The sequence below is a fragment of the Malania oleifera genome, chromosome 5, assembly GCF_029873635.1.
Source record: "Malania oleifera isolate guangnan ecotype guangnan chromosome 5, ASM2987363v1, whole genome shotgun sequence".
NCBI classification, from domain to species: domain Eukaryota; kingdom Viridiplantae; phylum Streptophyta; class Magnoliopsida; order Santalales; family Ximeniaceae; genus Malania; species Malania oleifera.
The window spans coordinates 8,270,972-8,291,486 of record NC_080421.1 but is presented as its reverse complement, the minus strand read 5'-3'; the positions used below and the strand labels follow the sequence as shown (position 1 = coordinate 8,291,486).

Below are 20,515 nucleotides of genomic sequence, written 5' to 3'. Positions count from 1 at the left end.
ATGGAAAGCAAATAGGTTCCTGCATGATTCTAGCCCTATATTTATAAACTATAATTTGTCAAGTAATGTATGCTTACTGTACAGAATAATGAATGGAGAAATGAGGAAATAATTGTGTGGGCTGAAATAAGGAAAGAAGTGTAGACAGCAAAGCTTTTGCTGTCCGTTGACACCTTTAGCTGAGTGGCTGATTATGGTTTGTGAAAAACAAATCTTAGATGCAATTCTGGTAGCAAATGAGGTGGTAGAGGATGTAATGAGGAGAGGCAAAAAGGGAGTGGTTTTTAAAAGTATGCTTTGAAAAAACATATAACATGGACAATTGGGGTTTTTCAGAGAAAGTAATGCAGAAAAAAATTTTGGGAATCTTTGGCACAACTGGATAAAAAGATGTCTTAGCTCTTTCAATATGTCGGTGATTGTTGCCGGGCAGCCCAGGGTTTGGTTTGGTGTTTCAAGAGGGTTAAGGCAAGGAGATCCTTTATCCCTTTGTTTACTCTGGTTGTAGATGTTCTTAGCAGGATGATTTCTCATGCCTAGGACTTGGGGGTTATTAGTAGTCTATCTATAGGAGGGGAGGGGTGGAGGTGTCTCATCTTCAGTTTGTTGATGATACTATCTTGTTCCTTGAGAATAATACTGTGAAATTTTAAAACATTCTTTCTTAGAATTTTTTTAGAAAATCTCGTGTCTGAAGATAAATTTGTCTAAGAGTGGAATAGCTAGTATTAATTTGAGTAGTAGAGAGCTTGAGATTTTTAGATCTTTAGCAGGTTGTGAGTCTTTGGTTTGACCTTTGTCTTATCTTGATCTTCCTTTAGGGGGTAACCCTTTATTGGATGTTTTTTGAGACCCTATGATAGAGAGAGTGGGGAAAAGATTAGAGGGGTGGAGGAGGGCTTGTCTTTCAGTAGGGGGTAAAATCACTCTTATTAGTTCATCTGTAGCTAATATTCCTATTTATTTTCTATCTTTTTCAAAATTCCTTCTAGGGTGGCTGGGAAGTTATAAGCCCAGCACATTAATTGGAATGCTGGCCTGGGAGGAAGAGTGTAGTTGGTCTTTTATAGGAAGGGAAAACTATTCCCAAACTATTCCCTTCCCAATTCCATCCGATGTGGGACTGGGAATATTGCGAAGGGAGGCTGAGAAGTCAGCGGCGAGCATGCGTGCCATCGAAGACAGTGGGGAACTGTGCGACAGCTAGTATGGTGATGGCAGGGGCAAAAGTGGGGAAGAACTCTGCCATGGCTCCATATGTGAGTTAGCAGTACCTGTACGAGTAGCTGCAGTGGCGCTACAAATGAAAAGATGCTAAGGGACCTCTCGCTGGAGATTTACCACAAGGAGGCAGTTAATGGGTCAACAAGCTCAATCTTCAAAGCCCTAAAAAGTAACAGCTAGTGAAAGAGGAAGAAGAGAATGAGGGGTTTAGAGCTTTTCTTGTTTGTAATTTTTTTTTTCTTTTGTCATTTAAGATTAGATATTTAAATTTTGTGATTAAATTGGGTTCTCTCCGCTGTGCAAATGTAAAAAAAGCAAAAGCTTTGAACTCATGCAGGTTGGATCACTATGAATGGAAGTTGTTCATACTTCGATTTTCCTTTTCTTAATATATTAAAAAAAGAAGAAGTAATCTTTAAGCATTTTTTGGTGGAAACTTATGAATTTAGCCTACAAGAAGCTTTTCTCAGCCATTAAAAAAACCTTGTGTGGCAGTTCCCTACTTGATACTTGTCCCACAAAAAAATATAAAAATGTGGTAGCCTCACCACCTGTATAAATTGTAATTTGCCAAATTAGTTTTTCTTATTGTTTTGAGTTTAAATTAATCTAAAATTGTAGAAGTAAATGAATTATTTTATTATTGATAAAGTGAAATGGAAATTATGATTTTAATCAAACATTTATGAAAGTATTTAATATTAAATTGTATTATATATTACATAAAATTATAACATAAATATTATTTAATTGGTTTTCAGTTTTTCGGTCCATTTTCAGCTGGGAACTGAAGCTGAAACTGAAATTTTTTATTTGAAAAACTGAAACCGAAAACTGAAAAACCAAACTGAAACATATTTCAGTCTGGTTTTCGGTTTTTCAGTAAAATTTTTATACCCCTAGTGAGAATAAGAGGGACCATTTAGTTAGTTGGGATGTTAAGAGGCCTAAGTCGGGGTTTTTGGGGCTTGGTAATGTGGTTTCTAAGAACATATCCTTGATAGGGAAATTGTCATGGAGGTTTCATTCCCTGTGGCACAAGGTAATTAAGAGTAAATACAGAATACATAAGAATAGATGGGATTCAAAGGGAGTGGTATTGTCATGCGAGTCCTTGGACGCTTAATTCTTAACAAGATCAACAAAAATGATATGCTACAAAGGAGGCCTTGTAAAGCCTGTATTCCAGATATTTGCATGCTGTGCAATGAGTCTAATGAAACTTTTAGTCATTTGTTCATTCATTGTAAGGTAGCAAGATGCATGTGGAACACTTTGTTTTCATACTGGTGAGTGTTGGCGGGTTCCAGCTACAATTCAGGATTTTTTCAAAGTGAAGGTTGGGGTTTTGGGAAGGAGAGAGGATATTTTGGGACTGCACTGTTTTTAAAATCTTGTGGACACTTTAGCTGGAAAGGAATGCTAGAGTTTTTAAAGATAAAAAAACTTCTCCAAGATTGCTCTAGGAGAAAGTTATTTTTCTTGCTTCTTTTTGGGCTCATTCTTTTGGGGTTTTTGGGGGTCTTTATCTGTCTGACATTCAAAGACTATGGAAAGCAGCTTTGGTGTAATCTTTTAGTTCCCCCCCCCCCCCCCCCCCCCCCCCCCCCCCCACACCCCCCTTTTTGCGCCTTTTATTGGGTGATTTCTTATCTTCATTTCATTGTCATATGCTTTATTTTGAATAGATTTGTTTTATTATTTAAAAACTATGGTTTGCATGAATATATAGATTAGTTCAATGTTTTCATTTTCTGCTATGAGTTATTTATGTATTTCCTAAACATATGGTTTATTTTATGTATCTATGTTCCCATTCCCAGAATAAATTTTGTTCATATTCCATGCAATGAAAAATGTATTGCCAGCTTGTGTTGTATTAATACATAATACTTGAACAGCGCCTACTAATATAGCTTTTGTTATATGAGTTGGCAGCTTTGGATTTGTTACTTGGTGGTTCAGTATTGCTGATCATTATGAAACTCATTTTTTGAATAGCAGAATCATTTATCATTCATTTTCATGATGTATTTGGCTATGCTCAATTCTTTCATCATTTTTTGAGTTAGCTGCATTATTCAATCCAAATAAATATGCTGCTGCTGCTTCCAGGATATTGCTCTAGATCCTTCATCTGATGAACACGCCAGAGAATCTGGAGAGGATTGTGAACATTCTTTTGTCCTAAAGGATGATCTTGGATATGTTTGTCGCATCTGTGGTGTTATAGAGAGAAGAATCGATACTATAATTGACTTCCAGTATGTAAAGGTATGGATTTTGTTTAAAGAAGCTAAAAAAGCACTCGCGGCCCATTATGATTTTTTTATGAGCACTAATCTAAGCACTTTAGCTGCCGGAAACTGGATAGTCCTGGGGCCTTGAGCTGAATACAGTGAGGCTAGCTTAAGCTGCCAGGATGCATTGTCCTTTTCTTTTGAGTTTTGACTGCTTTAATGTGACATGTTTTAACATTCATTGCTGAAATTTATGTGTGTTAGTTATCTAATTTGTTTTGTCTCATTAGGTAAGTAGCCTATGTCATGTGACATTTTTTTGTCAGAATTAAAGACAAAGCACCTACAAGTTTCTTCGTGCTCCAAAATTAGATACTAGATGTAACTGGATTCTCTTGTTATTGATGATAAATTAGTACAGATTGGTGGGCTTTGAGTAAAGTTGGTTTGGGTGGGTAAGCTATAGTTTTTTGGCCTGTGAGATTTGGTTTTTGGGCTGGGCATTTAACCTTGTTCTGCCCAAACTGAAACTAAACCTATATGGACAAGCCAGGTTAGGTTGACGTTCAAGTTCGAAACTTTCTTTGTTTGGTCGTATGGAAGACCTCTACTGAGGCATAATATTCTTTTTCGTGGAAGTAGGCAACTTCTGGAACTAGGCATAGTGACCATTTACTGTTCTGCAATGTTAATCACATAATCACTCGGCCAAAAAATCAATTGTTGAGAGTATTGATACAGGTAAGGATAGTAAGAGGTGGAGGGATGTTTTGAAGGATGATAGTGTAGGTAGCAGTGATTTTTGAATGTGACGAGGGTTTACTTTTGGATCAAATTCGGGAGCAGCAATAATTTTTTTTCCGACTCTTCTTCTGATTGTCTCATGTAGGGGTGTAATCGGTTCTTTTTGGTTTGGTTTTAGGCAAAATTGATAACCGAACCGAACCGAACCAATTGGTTTTTAAATTATGCAAAACTGAACCGCACACTGATGGTTTAAGCTAACCATAAACTGATTTTTTCTGATTCGGTTATGTTGTTCTCGGTTATTTGTGACAAAAGTTATAAACTTCAATTGACCAAACTAAACATGGGCCAAAAGATAACCAAAAATATGTTGTAAGCCCAAAAGAAATGGGCCTTTAACAGTTTTAGCCCAGTTATTTATTAAATAAATAAAGCCCAGCCTACAAAACCATTAAACACCCTGAACAATTGGGCTTTGGTAACCCAATCCAGCTCATCATTTAAAAGACAAGCTTGGCCCACCTCGTTTGACTGTAGGAAGAGCCTGCTGAAAGTTAAGGTGTAATTCCAAGAGGGGGGGTGAATTGGGTATTTTAAAATTTAATGCGGAAGTTTAATCTATTTATTTTTCACAAATGATCTAAATACTTTAATCACCACAAAACTATTTTCAGCAAACAACTATACCAATTTTGATATTCCTAAATATTAAACCAAATCACAAGATTTACAATATTTTCAGCAGATTAATATTGATAACAATATGTTCAATCACACAAAAAATTTATGCTAGTATTTGAATGATTAATGAACCAATACAGTGCAATTCCAGTAGATTAAATCAAGTTTAAATTCGTAGCTGCAGCAGAGTTTGATCAATATAGGTATTTAAATCATTCACGGCATCCACAACTCAAAGTAAATCATTCACAACATATAAATTTCAATATATATGTGCTTGAAAGTAAAAAGATAAGGGAAACAGTGACACTGATATTTTTACAAGGTTTAGCAACAGTGCCTACGTCCTTGCCTTAAGCAAACCGCTATGAGGATTTTACTAATCCCTCCTTTCAATAGGCGGAGACACCTCTCTCCTTCAGTAGGCGGAGACACCTCTCAAGCAAGAACACCCCTCTTACTTGTCAACGATTCACAACCAGAACCGTCAATTTACAAAATGAAAAAAACTCTCTCAAAGAGCAGATTTGTACACATAAAATCACTATGATACTCTCAAAATAATCTTTGCTAAGAAGTTCAAGAAATTTGTTGGGTTTTCTGGATTGAAAGCTTTGAACTTTGAAGTATAAAACCAAAAAATATTTTCAGAGAAAGGGAACGGTGCACAACAGTTTTTTTCAAATATGAAATCAATGTATTTGCTTGCTATGGGGTTTCTAACACGATTAGGGTTAGCCTTTTATAGTTAGGTTTGAATTCTGACCGTTTGTGCAAGTTTTGGTAACAATATATTTCAAAATTAGAAAAATATCGCACTGCTCGCAAAACGTACTGCGCGCTTCGGTTGACTGAATTGGGAGATCGGTCTCCGGAACCAATTAAAATTATGAATTTAGAAACAGGCAGTAGCCTTTCGGTCGACTAAACTCTAGGTTCGGTCGCCTGAACCCATTTGGTTGACTGAACTCTCAGTTCAGTCGCCCGAACCAACACTGTGTGGACTTTAACAATGGCAGTAGCCATTTGGTCGACTGAACCATAGGTTCGGTCGCTCGAACTCTTCGATGCCAAATCAGTTTGTTCAGATTCCTGCATTCGGTCGACTGAGCATAAGCCTTGGTTGCCCGAACACCCTAAAATTCAATGTTCTTTATCTTTTTGATTCCAAAACTTATTTGTATCCTTTTGAAATGATATTTGGACTTTGTAAAAATATTTTCCAAGTAATTTAAAAGGTCACTTGGTCCAATAATTAATCCTAAGAGCTTCATAAACAAATACTAATTTGAGAAGTACTTACATGAGACTTTGTTACAATAAACATGGAATACTATCTAAGTCTTCATGTCTTTAAGCTTGATCATCATCCAAGCTCTTTTTCAATAGTTATTCTTCATTTTACTTGCGTTATTCATGGCTTTACATCGCTCATTGTGCTTGTAAGCTATAATATCTGTAGGTACACTTGATAGCACAATTAGATTCCTTAGTTTGTCATTATCAAAACGAGATTAAGCCTTGTTAGGCCAATACCTGCAACCCAGCTCATGTGAAAGCGGTTATATAGGAGGGGGAGGGTATTCACTTCTTCCTCCCAGGTAATGCAGGACAAGGATTCCCAACACCCAGCGCCCATGATGCGTTGAACTCTTCACCCTCTCTCAATGCTCTCACTATTAACTCCATTCACTTGTATTTGAAAAAATTGAATTTGGAGGGTGTTTCTGCTTCTCTATTAAGTACCAAGTACAACAGCAGATTTGTTATATTTTTATATAATAAAATTATTAAACTATTATGGTATATTTATATTTTTGTATATATATAATATTAAAATTATTATTGTATTGATCGGTTTTCTGGTTTTTTCAATTCGGTTTTTTTATAAAACTGAAACCAAACTGAATATCGATTTTTATAAAAGTCGAAACCGAGACTGATACACCAAACCGAATTGTCAAACGGTTCGGTTTCGGTCCGGTTTTCAGTTTTTCGGTAAATTTTGTACACCCCTAGTCTCGTGTATTTATCTTATTTGCCGCTGCCTCTAGAACATTTTGGTGGAATTAATATTTTTGAGGACACTGTTTCTAAAGAAGAATTGATGGTAAAAGATGGAATTCTGCCCAATCCAGTTCAAGAATCTGCTGACAAAGACATTCAGACTCAGAATTTGTTGGACAGCTTAGGCTGCATGTTGTCTGATAATGGAGGAAATGAGTTAGGCTTGATGGTGGTAAATCTAAGGCAAAGAAGGGCCAAAAGGAGTTAGCGAATTCGAACTGTTCAGTGAACTATGATGGGAAGTGATTATAGTTATTTTTATTTTTAATTTTTTTTCTTTGCTTTTGTTTTTCCTTTTCTTTTTAAGGATTTAGTATCCTCACTCAGATTATACATTCTATTTCTCAATATATTTCTTTTATTATCAAAAAGAAGAAGGAAAAATCACACAATCTTGGTTGCAGAACTTTCCAATCAATAGTGATGATTTATTGATGTGGAAATTTGCTACTCTTTTCTTTTTGATCAGTTGATAGGCACACAATCTTTTTACTTAGACCTAATAGAAATACTTGAGAATGACATAGGTCCCCTGCTGCTCTGGAAGCCATATTATTGTCTTAATATTTGTTCATGGTATTTTTTTCCATGCATTGATTTTCCTTTCAGCAACCATAATGGGATCGTACCCTTCCTTTCTTAGTCATCCTTAATGATGGATTTTGCGGATCTTCATTCCTTTTGTTTTAGCCCGTGGTTTAAATCCAGTTCTTTGTTTACACTTCATTTACAATTTAATATGCTCAACTGGTGTGTATGTTCAATGGCAGTTTTCCTGCTACTTGTGCTCTTGTTGCTATGAATGCTTTTGTGTGTAATGTTATGCATAACGTTCTACTATTTAAATTGTATTATTTAAGCTGCTAAACCAAGATATCATTCTCTGGTTATTCTCCTCTCCTGTTTTGGGATTTCTAGTCTCTTTGAGCTTATTTTTACTTATTTATGTGTTTAATCATGTTTATCAGAGCACAAGGACTTCAAGAACTTATAAATATGAATCTCGGTCTGCCAAAGACAACCCAAATGTTCCTAGTGGAGTTAAATTGACTGAACATGATTTGACAGTGACTGAAATTTCTGCACATCCAAGACATACAAAAGAAATGAGGCCACATCAAGTAGAGGGCTTCAATTTTCTAATTAGTAACTTAGTTACTGAAAACCCTGGCGGGTGCATCTTGGCCCATGCTCCTGGGTCTGGAAAAACTTTCATGATTATTTGCTTCATGCAAAGCTTTTTGGCAAAGTATCCTTTTGCTAGACCCCTAGTTGTACTACCCAAAGGCATCCTTGCTACATGGAAAAAGGAATTTCAGAAATGGCAAATTGAGGACATTCCATTATATGATTTCTACTCAATGAAAGCGGATAATCGGCCACAGCAATTAGAAGTGTTGCAAAAATGGGTAGAAAAGAAGAGTATTCTGTTTTTGGGGTATAAGCAGTTTTCAACTATTATTTCTCGCAATGAAACTTGTCAAGCGGCTGCTGCTTGTGAAGAAATATTGTTAAAGGCCCCCAGTATACTTATTCTGGATGAAGGTCACACTCCGAGGAACAAGAGTACTGATGTATTTGCATCCCTTGCCAAAGTTCAAACCCCTCGGAAAGTGGTACTTTCTGGAACTCTCTATCAAAATCATGTTAAAGAGGTGTTTAATATATTGAATCTTGTACGCCCAAGGTTTCTCAAATCAGATACTTCTCGAGCTGTTGTCAAGCGTATCATGAGTAGGGTTCAAATATCAGGTGTGAGAAAACAGTTAAAATCTGCTGCAGATCTGGCTTTCTATGACGTGGTGGAGGACACACTACAGAAGGACGAAGACTTCAAAAGGAAAGTAACAGTCATACAAGATCTGCGGGAGATGACCAGCAAGGTGCTTCATTATTATAAAGGAGATTTCCTGGATGAGCTACCTGGACTTGTTGAATTTACTGTGCTTCTCAATCTCACTGCTATACAAAAACGGGAAGTAGGAAAGCTGAAGAAATATGGAAGGAAGTTTAAGGTAAGTTCTGTCGGAAGTGCTGTTTATTTACACCCACAACTGAACCTTTTCTCAGAAAATTGTTCTGCAACTGATGCTATGATGGATGAGATGTTGGAGAAAATTGATGTGAAGGATGGAGTCAAAGCAAAGTTCTTCCTTAATATTCTGGCGTTATGTGAATCATCGAATGAGAAGCTGCTAGTTTTCAGTCAGTATCTCCTACCTCTAAAATTTTTGGAGAGACTGGCAGCAAAAACGAAGGGTTGGAGTCTACGGAAGGAAATTTTTGTGATCTCAGGCGAGTCAAGTTCAGAGGATCGTGAGTGGTCTATGGAATGCTTCAACACTTCTCCTGATGCTAAAGTTTTCTTTGGCTCCATAAAAGCATGTGGGGAAGGAATATCATTGGTGGGGGCATCTCGAATCCTTATTTTGGACGTTCATCTGAACCCATCTGTAACCCGCCAGGCAATTGGCCGTGCATTTCGCCCAGGTCAAATGAACAAGGTGTACGCATATAGATTGGTCGCTGCTGAGTCACCTGAGGAGGAAGACCACAATACTTGTTTTAAGAAGGATTTGATTTCAAAAATGTGGTTCGAGTGGAATGAGTATTGTGGACACCGGCAGTTTGATATGGAGACTGTTGATGTCAGTGATTGTGGTGATATCTTCTTGGAGACTCCATTGCTGAGGGAAGATGTAAAGATGCTGTACAGAAGGTTAGTGCTTTCCCCCTTTCCCTAAGTGAGTTCCCAAATGCAAAATATTCAGGTTTGTCCGCTCTAAATTTTCTGTTTATCTTTTTGTTCAGGTAAGTTGTAGCTTCACACTCCTGATGCACCGTAGTGAGCTGCCTTGAAGTCCCGTTGTCTTAATAGCTCATCCATCTTTCTTCCTGGGGTATTTACATGGGCTGCTTAAGCGGATCGATTTAGAAAAACAACTGTTTCTTTCAGATGTTTTTGGAATGGCATATGCATTGCTATTCCGTTTTTGTTTTGCTTATTTTTTGGGTTGAAGAAACTGTATAGGACTAGAACTAGTAAATCATAAGCCAGTTTGGATGCTTTTTGTAAATATGACAGGGAATCACCATCAGGTCCATTATCTGTTGCTTTTTTATCTCAAATGGCGATTTAACTTCATATGATATTTCTCAGATGTAGGCACTTCTCTTGCTAGGTTTATACCAGTATCTGTATCTGTACTGCATATAGAAGCACCAATATAGTCGGTAATGTCTTATTTTTTTTTAATAGGACTAACACTTCTCTTTATTTACTAAAATTTCAACACACCCTCTCTCTCTCTCTCACACCCCTTAGTTGGGATTTGAGCTCGACTATAACCCTTTCTTTAAGTAGAGTCCTAAATTGGAGATCGAAAAATTCCATGTCTAGCTTCTTTTTTTTGTGTCCCTTTGAAGGTATGCTGCTCTCCCAATGATCATCAAACCAAATAAAATCCAACCCTGCGTTTTGGTTCCATGTCAAATCACATTCTAATCAAATCCAAGGTGTTAAGTTTCCCCATCACACTACTGGTACATCGCTAGAACAAAGTGTAGAATGCAAGTCTTGTAGAAACAATAACAATAGTATTCGAGTAATCTTATCCTCGTTACAAATTTATATGTATTTTATTGTTTGTATTTATATGCAACTCGACATACAATGCAGGTGTATATATATGATAAGAATTTGATATTTGTTGAAAAGTAATTATAAAATACTAAAAAGTTAGCTGTAAAATTATTTAATATTCTTCAAATTAAACAAAATTATTCTTAATTGGTATATGAAGCAAATGAAACACAGATTTTTTCATGCTCAAGTATTTAGCTACCTGAAAATAAACCAGAAAATGTAGTTTCATATAATTTTAGCTAAACCAAATTTTGTTTCTTTTTTTGAAGTATGGGAATATTTTTATACATAAAATTATTCACATTTTTTTTTTTTCAGTTTATTTATAGATGAGTTTTGTTTTCAATTTAAATAACCCTTCTGCAGAAATCAAATTCAGAAGGAGCCATCTGGCTATCCGCAATTTCCTCAAAAAAGAATCTGAGCTGTACGATGCTCTACACTCGTAGCCCAAAAAGAAATAATAAGACAACGTGACGAGTCATTGGCGACACTTGGACTAAGACCACACTTAATAAACCCTAAGCCGAGCCTACCATATCAAATCTCTCCAAAACATTCTAGGAAAACCCATCATATATGTATCTCGGGATCAATTCTGGGTACGCACGCTATGAAAGTAAAAATTAGTAAAACAAACAATTAATGTCAAATAGCAAAACACAATTAATATTTTATTTTAAGCTTGCAGATGAAGGTTGTCATGAATAAGGTCGGAGATACCGACCATAAGGGAATTAAATTCAGTTCATTTCTGTAATTTCGTTTTCTTGCGAGTAATTCATTCAATCAAGGAATTATCACTCACTTGAGTTCATTACAAATTGTGTTGAGCTCATTCCATTTCAAGGGGTTCATTACAAAGGTATTTCCATTTTCCACTGCCTTATTTTTCCAGCCAACACTAGTCCCTCTCTCAGATGCCTTTGTTTGCCGCTGGATGTTTATGGTAAGCAAAATTTGAATTTAGAGACCATCATGGGACGAGTAGAGTCGGGCAAGTCTCTCTTCCTCGTTGTTGTCATTGTCTTCTTATTCTTCTTTCAAAAACTGAAGTTCAGAGATTTTACAATTTCCCTTCCAACATATCAAACAAAAAATATGTATCTTAAATCTTTACAAATATGCTAATCATCCACTCTCATTCTATATTACAACTGTGTTTAATAAATTTCCATATTTAGAGGGGGCAAAAGCCCATAGATTTGCAAGTAAGATGAGCTCTCTCTTCCTACTGACTTATTCCTATCCCTTTCGCCCATCGAGCAACACTCAAAATCAACCCATATGGTGCTGTGATCTGGGATCAAGCTTTTCTCATGCCACAAAATCATGCAGTAGATGGGAAGAGCTAAATCTGTGTTGCCGACTCCCGGGATCCATGCAGTCAAAATCTGCAGCCTCAGGTCCAAAGGGCGAAGCCGATGCATTGTAGATATCATCCTCCCTCATGGAGACAAGGCCATGATGAGTCCCGGCAGGCACAGGTAGTCCAGCTCCCTCGAAATGTGGCAGCCCCAATGTAAGAGCCACCCCACTCCCGCTCCCGAACCTTCCCAATTCTGACATATGGTATGCAGTGGCAGCTGCCATTAGCCTCTCCCCGCCGCCACCTGGCTGAACTATTGCATCCGGGTAAAGGCTACAATCGTCCATGCTTGGCCTTTGATCGCCCCTTAGCTTGACCACACTGTATTCAGTTTCAGTTTCTCCTTGTGTTCTGCTCTGGAAGCTGGCTCCAGTTATTGATCCCATCATTCCTGCATCACGAAAGTGGTCAGATTTGGACCCGAGGAATTGTCCAGGACGACATCTCTCACTGGCTGTGGAAGTCGCACTTTGTTGTGCATCTTGCCTCATGTCCTCAAGGCCCTTGCTATCACCTTGTGTTGCTTTTGATGCATGTTCAGATGAAGAATTCGAGTCCATCTCAGCATCCCCAATCTCCTCTTTGTACATTTCTTCAACCATGGGCTTCCAGAGACGCACACGTGCATTTATAAACCAATTTGAAACCTGAGCCACACAGTTATTTTATTTCATTAAAATAAATGGAACGAGTAATAAAAGATGCAAATAAATTATGGCATCATCCTCGAATAAAATAAAGCGCACTGACTAATGGCAAGAACATTCAATAAAAATCAAGCAAAAGGTAAACAAGAACAAATGAAGTTCTCAATTCTTACAATTCTCATGAGCAGTCCAAAAACATTCTAAGCTTTTTCTTGAAGAAATTGAACTAATAAAGAAGCATGTTTAAATTCTCAAAACAATGGAACACATGATTTGATATTAGTGAGTTATTAGCAAACATCCCAACAATGAGAAGAACTACTAATTCTTTGAATGACATTGTTCGAACTTTGTCCATTGTCTTCTTTAGGTATATGTTGAAAAAACATCTTAATTCTTAAATGTTCAACAAAAAATTATCCCCATTATTTGCAGCCACAGGGATTCATTTATGAACTGATGATCTACAAAAACAGTCTCTTCTGCTAATAGTGTAGTCACAATCTCTCTCTCCCTATCCCGTATAAGTATCTCCCTTCCCCAAATAAAACTCACTATTGAACTTCTTCATTTTTTTTTTTTTAAGCTTTGCTGAATTAAAATGCAGGAATTTGTCACAGTGCTTCATTAGTAGAAGAGAGGTGAAAGCCATACATGTAACTACACTATCTAATCAAGGAATAAAACCTGTACAAGGTCGGATCTTCACCCACTGATGGAAGGGACCTTATTCTAACTCTACAACACACAGAACTTAGCTTGCAAATAGATTAAGCTTCTTCCCTCATTACCTGACTTCTGGTCAAGCCTGTTTGTCTTGCCAGCATGATCTTGTCAGAATCCTTTGGGTAACTGACAAACAGTAATGTTAGAAATTAGAAGAGTTAAAATAGTCACAATGTCAAGTATCTCACAGAAACAAGCTACATGTATAAAGGAACTTACGGATGAAGGAAATGCTCAAATAGCCAAGCACGAAGAATTGAAACAGAGCTTTCAGGCAGCCCTCTCTGTGGCCTCCATGTGTGTTGCTGCATCATACCTAACTGCTGAAGAGCTCTCTGTTGCCTCAGCTGTTGGTCTACATAGCGGAGGCGAGATATTCCAATCCCTTTGCTGTTTGCTGAAGTATCTTGCTCCCCAAGACTTTTACGGGTAGCGCGAATCTGGCCAGTGATTGCATCACGCAAGCAACGAAAGTGGCGAGAAATTGTCTGAAGAGCAAGTGCTGTGTATGGTTTAGCTGCCCCACATCCGGCTATCACATCAAAAGATGAGACCACGATCTGCATCTGATGATAATACTGCCTGTACCTTCTATCGACCTGTGACAAAAGAACAAGCATCATTGTACATTTTTATTTCAGCTGGAGATAGGAGAACGTTCACGCTCAAAAAGAAAAGTGAAAAAAGAAGAGAGAGATGCGTTCTTTATTTAACCACTGCATTGATTTGGAGAGCTCCAGGAACTCAACAAACCATAAAAAATTAATTACATCTAACTTATAATCGCGTACAGAAATCAATCATTTGCAAATGAAGTTAAACACAGTTCACAGAATTGTGTGTATCTGATTGTCTATGAGTTATCACCCATCAAAATAAGATAAAAATGATTAGTTTAACCCAACATAAAGTAGGTCTCACAATTCTAGAATGAATAGTTCTGAAAATTATAGACACCAGCGAAGTCAAAAAATTGGAAAACACTAAGCTATCTTACTTTCAAGAAAAAGATTATGAGTTTAAAAAAAATCTCAAGAAAACTTGGTTTCAAAAAACGAGATGACCATCCTGCAGTTTGAGGATGAATTTTCAAATTCAAATGAAAAAGAGTGATAGGAAGATGACTAATCTTTTGGAGGCCTCACATGCTGTGCGTCTCCTTTTATATTATGTATATAGCAACCTTCCAGCATAATACAGATGGTAGAATATGTTACTGCAAAGCATCAATACAATACATCACGGTAGTTTATGCAAGACCATTTCCCAGGTTTAGCTTACTTAAAATTCAAATAAAAGTGAGCTCTGTTTGATACAATACATCCACATATATGAGAAAATGCTGGGACAGTCGCATAAAGGATGCGGAAATTCATGTCCCATTAAGAAAAAAGTTAATGCAGCAACCTGACAACCTGGGAAAAGCTCTTGGCAGAAGGTGGAAACAAATCTCCAGTGCAAATGCAGTGTATTCATAGTATTCCTACAAGAATTCTGCTAAAGATGAAGATTGGTGCCTCCACATCAAACCTAAGTTCATGAAATACAGTTATCATCTGCCTCATATCCCTTCTCCAGCCCCCACCGCCCAAAAAAAGCGACAAACTTAAGATAAAAAAATTAAAACTCATAGACATTCCAATTGGTCTTTTTGCTTTTTAATAGTCAAAAAATTTTCTCATGCCATCCAGAATAGGAAGAAATGACATTGATTAACAATTTTTTGCATTTCCTATAAACCAAAATGAATTTATGAACTTTATACACCATTCTTGTTCAACCATGCAGAACTTGAATAACATTCATTTCAGATTGCAAAGTAACATTCTTTTCCTTACAGATACCAATCAGAAGGGCACCATCCATTGGATATGCAACACAATAATATCTCCTCCAGTTCAATAAACACAATATCTTCTCAGCAGCAAAGGACTTCAAAGGATTAACAGTTCCAATTACTTTTGGAAAATACAACCACTATTAATGAACTTGAGTTAAAGGAAACAGTGATCCCTTCCTGGTAGTATGCCAGAAGAACTCAGAAAAACCATCACACTATGAACCTGGGAGGCGCTACTGGATCCATGCCTTGTGCCACTTTGTCTGCCTCTCTCAACCATATAACCAACTAAATGTTTTAAACACAATTATGAGCCAGTCAATTATTGCTCATCCAAAAGACATTGACAGAGGACAGGGCATCCAATAAATAGTGGAATTCCTCTAGAGCAATACGGGGCATTGTTTTTGCTAATGTTTCACTTCATTAAAAACTACACAATGATATTTGGAAAAGATAAAGTAAGAAGGCCTATAATGGGACTACTTGCATTTTAAGTTACCAGGGAAGCCCAAATTGATGTTATGCTGTCCATTTTCTTTCCAAGAGCAACTGCAAAAAAATATTTACTAATAAACAGATTAATAAAATTGTATTCTTAGTTAATAAAAAAATACTAAGAATCAATAAACAATTGTTTCAGTTATCATATCCTTTATACTTCTCTGGATTACAAAACAAGAATGAAATATGCACACGTCTTCAACTAATTTTGCAAGTTCCATAGATGGGTGTAATCCTCCACTATATTAGGCTTTTAGCAACCACCTAACTTCAAATGAAACAATTTGGGAAATGCTCAAAGGCTAACAGTTGGGGGGTAGTTGCCTTGGATGTTGATTTGAAAGGCTCTGTGCGTGTGTATATGACTATATTTGTGAAGGTAAAAAGGATTTGAACTTAGGATTTTTGTCTTATTTTTTAAGGAAAAATTCTGAAAATTCCAGGAAAAGTTAAGGCAGGAGAATTCTTTCAGAGAATTTCTTTCATCATTCAGTAATGAGATGTCCGAATATGAAAGATAACTTCTCTTTCAAAGGTTTCTTTAATCAAAATGCAAACTAGAGTCTTTTTCATTCTCTTCTGTGTTCCATGCATTGCCACACAATTGAGATGTCCCCAAATTGTCACAGAAAGTACATTGGAATCTCAGTTTACCAAATAAATAAATAAATATATGGTGAGTGCTCTAAACAAGCTGCGCCTAATGTTTTATATGGATATATTATCATGCTAAATCCACTTAAGGTAACCCTTGGTAGCAACAACTGTTGTGTCAATGCACTTTGAGAAACAGGAAATCAAATAGTTGACAACCAATGTGAACCAATTTTTGGCATAGGCTTTGTCAATTTTCTAGCAGTGGTGCAATGCATGCACGGATCAATAATAAGTTGGATTTGAACTCTACACAAGTAAAAGCCAAATGAGCATGCAACACTTGCTAAGCATTCCTCTGGGCATGAAAGTTAACCTTTTGCACTACATCCTTCACTAGACTTGTTCTGTATATACTTTTAAGTTCTGACATACATTCATTACTTAAAGCACTTTAATTTTGATCAGTGACACGGAGAGCACTCTGTTTCTATAATGGAGCAAGCTTCACTTGGCATCACAACCTGCCTTCCACTTCTAAGGAATGTACACTCAGATCCTAGCTCCTTTAACATGAGCAAAAAAATAGCAAACCAATTTATTTTCACACAATTTTTCTTCCGAATTCTTCAATTTCAAGAATTCAACCTATCAAAAGTTCACAAAATAAATCCAATTTTATAAGGTATCAGAAGAAAGCTATGTTATCATATCTTCAACAATTAAATCTTTTGATTTAATTGTTGAAGAGCCTCCAAAAATAGTTAGGAAATTATGGAATCAGCACAAGTAAAATTGAAGTATTGGACATACCTCGTCCAACATGGACAATAGCTTTGTCAACTTATTTTGCAAATCCTGTCTCTCAGCAGAAGAAAGCTCACTGGAGGAGTTGCCAGAGAACTCTCGAGGGTTTGATGGCATTCCACTTGCAGAAGGTGATGCAGTCCCATTCTTAAGCCCCCCATCGGCCTCTTTGGAAGTCTTCATCTGAATCTCGTCAAACTTCTGGTTTTTTTGAGAACCGGGCTGCTTTAGAGCTTTCCGCACATTTACAACTTCATCAAGCAATTGCTGTGCAGCCTTAAGGTACTTGGAATTGGGAATGGTTCTTGCAATACTTGACATTCCATAGGGAGACGGATCCGCTTTCATCGAATCTTGATTTCCTCCGGGTAAACCAGGTGGAAAATATTCAGCATTCGCAGACTGTTTACTTAGAGAATTCTCATCATCTCTAAAAGATTTACTCCTGCTGCCTCCCTCAGTTGGTACCGACATATGAGGACTCAAAAATGAAGAGAAATCTGAATTTGGATTTCGATATTGGACAGAAGGCATTTGGATTCCCGACGGGATTTGTGTGCCAAGACTGAGGGATAATCCCTGACCCTGCAGGTTCTGGCTGCCATGAGGAATGCCAGAAGAGCCACCCATTGGCTGCATAAATAGCATCTCATTTCTCCCATCCCTCCAAGCATTATAATCCTGCTCCACTCCGCGTGACCCGTCAAGGTTTGAGAGAATTTCTGACTGCGGCTGTGTGGAATCTGAAGCCCCCATGGATGGGATTTCAATGCAGTTTTGCTGATGCTCAGAATTTCCAGCCAATGTATTCGAGTACGGACCAGAAGATGAGTAGTTTGCATACATCATTATATTATTGGGAAGAACAGGTGCTTCCGGGTATGAGCCAGAAAAAGGTTCCCTTAGATAGAGCATTGGTGTAGCATCTCTTTGATTATTTGAGCTTGAGTAATAAGTAGCCATTCTTTCTCCTATATCCAAAAACCCTCCAGGCCCTAAATACTGAGCCAAATACTCAAATTACCTAGTCACTCTATGAACTGAAAATTGCCAAGAAAATTAACTAATGATTAAAAACAAATATAAGGCAAAAATAAAAGAAAGCCATTTAGACATTGAAGTGCAAAAATACTTGAAATTGGTTCCTATACTCACCATTGGAGCTTAAGAGAATTATTACATGAATAAGAAATTAGTATGAACATTTATGCCCCACGCAAAATGTGGACAAAGAACAATGCATCATCAAAACAAAATTATAGGAACACATACTACAGAATTATTATTATTTTTTTATCAAGAATGGAGAAGCTATAATTGATGGGTTAATTATTATTATTATGAAATTACAATATTCAACAGTGGACAAAGCACATACGGACATCGCATGCATACAAGTTTCTTCTTGGGTTCTGTGAGAGAAGCTCTAACACAGTAACACATAAACGTCAACAGTGAAACATTCCCATTTATTATAATTTATTTACAGTAACAAAGAAATCAACTTGTGTAGAAATAGAATGAAATGAACTACTCCAATAATCCCATTTGTTCCACCAACTGAGAAAAAAAAAAACATATAAAATAAGAAAAACAGAAAACAGAAATGGATGAGCAGTGAAGAGTAACCCACAAAAGAGAACCCAAAAAATAACCCACTAAAAGATAAAATTAAAGAAAACTGTTTTTTTTTTTCTTTTCCCTCCTAGATGCTCAGTTCTAAGATGACCCAGAAGAGAATTTCAATAAAAAAGAAAGGTTTAAATTTAAAACAAGATACCCATCAAGCATCCCATAAAAAAAACATAAAATTTACTTTCATAGTATCAGTTCATCATCATCTACACACGCGCACGCACACATACAGAGAGAGAGAGAGAGAGAGAGAGAGAGAGAGAGTGTGAAAGGAACAAAATTTGAAGCTAATGAAAGTATATAATATAATTAATAATATGATCATGGTTTAACAATAATACCTGAAGACCCGTAACAGTTGTGTGTCTTGTAGGGAACAGGGAAGCTCGAAGATTACAACTCGATCTCCTGAAATAAAACTCCCCAGACCGCAGACAAACTGATCCCGAGATCAATTAACAACACCTCATATCGATATCCTCCCCCTTTCATTTCATTGGGCTCACAAGAAAACAACCCCACCACCAAAAATAAAGCCAATCCTTTTTACTTATTTTATATATTTTTTCAAAAGAAGAGAAGGGATCCGCGATAATTCAAAGAACTTAAATCATCAAAGTGCAAATCATCGCACCCCCCCTTTTCCTCTTTTCCTTTTCTAATCATATATTCTCCATCCATCATTCCATCTCTCCTCACGTGTGAGATTCACACACACACACACACCCAACTCTCTCTTTCCCTCTCTCTCTGCTTTCTCTTTCTATATATCTCTATCTCTGCTTTCAATTAAAATGAGTTTTCCTTTTTCATAGGGATTGCTTGCTTTCTTCCCATCTTCCTCAATTCCCTGTTGTGGAAGCAGCAACTGTTGTTTGTTCCACATGATTGCTTCTTCTTCCTCTGCTTCCTCTGCTTCTGCTTCTTCTTCTTCTTCTTCTTCTTCTTCTTCTACCTGTGATGTTTGGTTAAGGAGCTCAATCTCTAACTACCAGTTGGTAGACCTAAACCCTCTCTTAAACCTCCACCCTTTCTCTCTCTCTCATCCTCAGGCATGGAAGGTCTGGCTTGCAGCCTGCAATATCCACCATATAACCATTCTTCTTTTATTATTAATTTTTGTTTCTCTCTCTTCTATTTACTCATTTTCTATTTATTTTTTTATTATTTAATTTCTTTCCACCCCGCACCACTTGGGTGCCCAAATCACTACACTCGTCCTTTTATTCTAACTAATAACTAATTTTGTGTTTTTTCACCCAAACTCCTGTACTCCTCCATATTTATATCTTTCCCCTTACTTTTCCTTAATTCTATACCCACCCCACTTCACCATTCAACAACACATATTATAGACAATTTTGCAAGAAAAAAATTCATTTTATTTTATTTTATTTATTTATTTATTTATTTTAGATGCATAATATTTGACTTTGAAGCTAGCTAGCTATACGCATAACCACCATTCTTCCCCAACTTATTGCATGGTTAGGTGTTGAAAGCAAGCGATTAAATATGGTGAGAATGGAGAATTATAAAGATAAGGGAGTTGTTGAAGAAGAAAAATTAAATAGGTGTAAATTAAGAAGGGAAATCTTGCTCTTGCATTTCTTAAAGTACAACCATAAATTGACTTGCAAGTTAAACATGCACCTTAATTTCAAAGAGCCCAATTAATAGTAGAGGGTGAAGCATGTGAATCAAGGGATCAATGATTATTTAGAACTCATAAACTCTGTTTAATTAGCGAATATATAATTACAAACTTTAAAATTCAAAACATACATC

The 20,515-nt window shown here is 36.7% G+C and overlaps 2 protein-coding genes across 4 annotated transcripts in view; one reads left to right on the top strand and one right to left on the bottom strand.

Annotated features, from left to right (window-relative positions):
* The window catches only part of LOC131156473 (protein CHROMATIN REMODELING 35-like), a 53,434-nt gene extending 43,319 nt beyond the window's left edge, over positions 1-10,115 (top strand). The window contains exons 5-7 of one of the 2 annotated variants that reach the window (XM_058110182.1): positions 3,340-3,498; positions 7,928-9,678; positions 9,771-10,115. In XM_058110182.1, coding sequence (XP_057966165.1) covers positions 3,340-3,498; positions 7,928-9,678; positions 9,771-9,774 — 1,914 coding nt within the window. In that variant the 3' untranslated portion in view covers positions 9,775-10,115. Of the gene's footprint in view, positions 1-3,339; positions 3,499-7,927 lie in introns of both variants that reach the window. The other variant, XM_058110181.1, reaches the window with a different exon arrangement.
* A 1,505-nt stretch (positions 10,116-11,620) lies between these two features.
* On the bottom strand, positions 11,621-19,852 carry LOC131156472 (BEL1-like homeodomain protein 6). Of its 2 annotated transcripts, none has more exons than XM_058110179.1 (5): positions 19,069-19,852; positions 17,099-18,094; positions 13,567-13,946; positions 13,413-13,473; positions 11,621-12,621 (listed from the first exon to the last, which is right to left on the bottom strand). In XM_058110179.1, the coding sequence occupies exons 2-5, from the start codon at positions 18,053-18,055 to the stop codon at positions 11,923-11,925; spliced, it is 2,097 nt and encodes a 698-aa protein (XP_057966162.1). In that variant the 5' UTR covers positions 18,056-18,094; positions 19,069-19,852; the 3' UTR covers positions 11,621-11,922. The 2 variants fall into 2 exon arrangements, with proteins under 2 accessions (XP_057966162.1, XP_057966161.1); XM_058110178.1 differs by having other exon boundaries at positions 17,099-18,132; positions 19,069-19,846.
* Between the last annotated feature and the right edge of the window lie 663 nt (positions 19,853-20,515).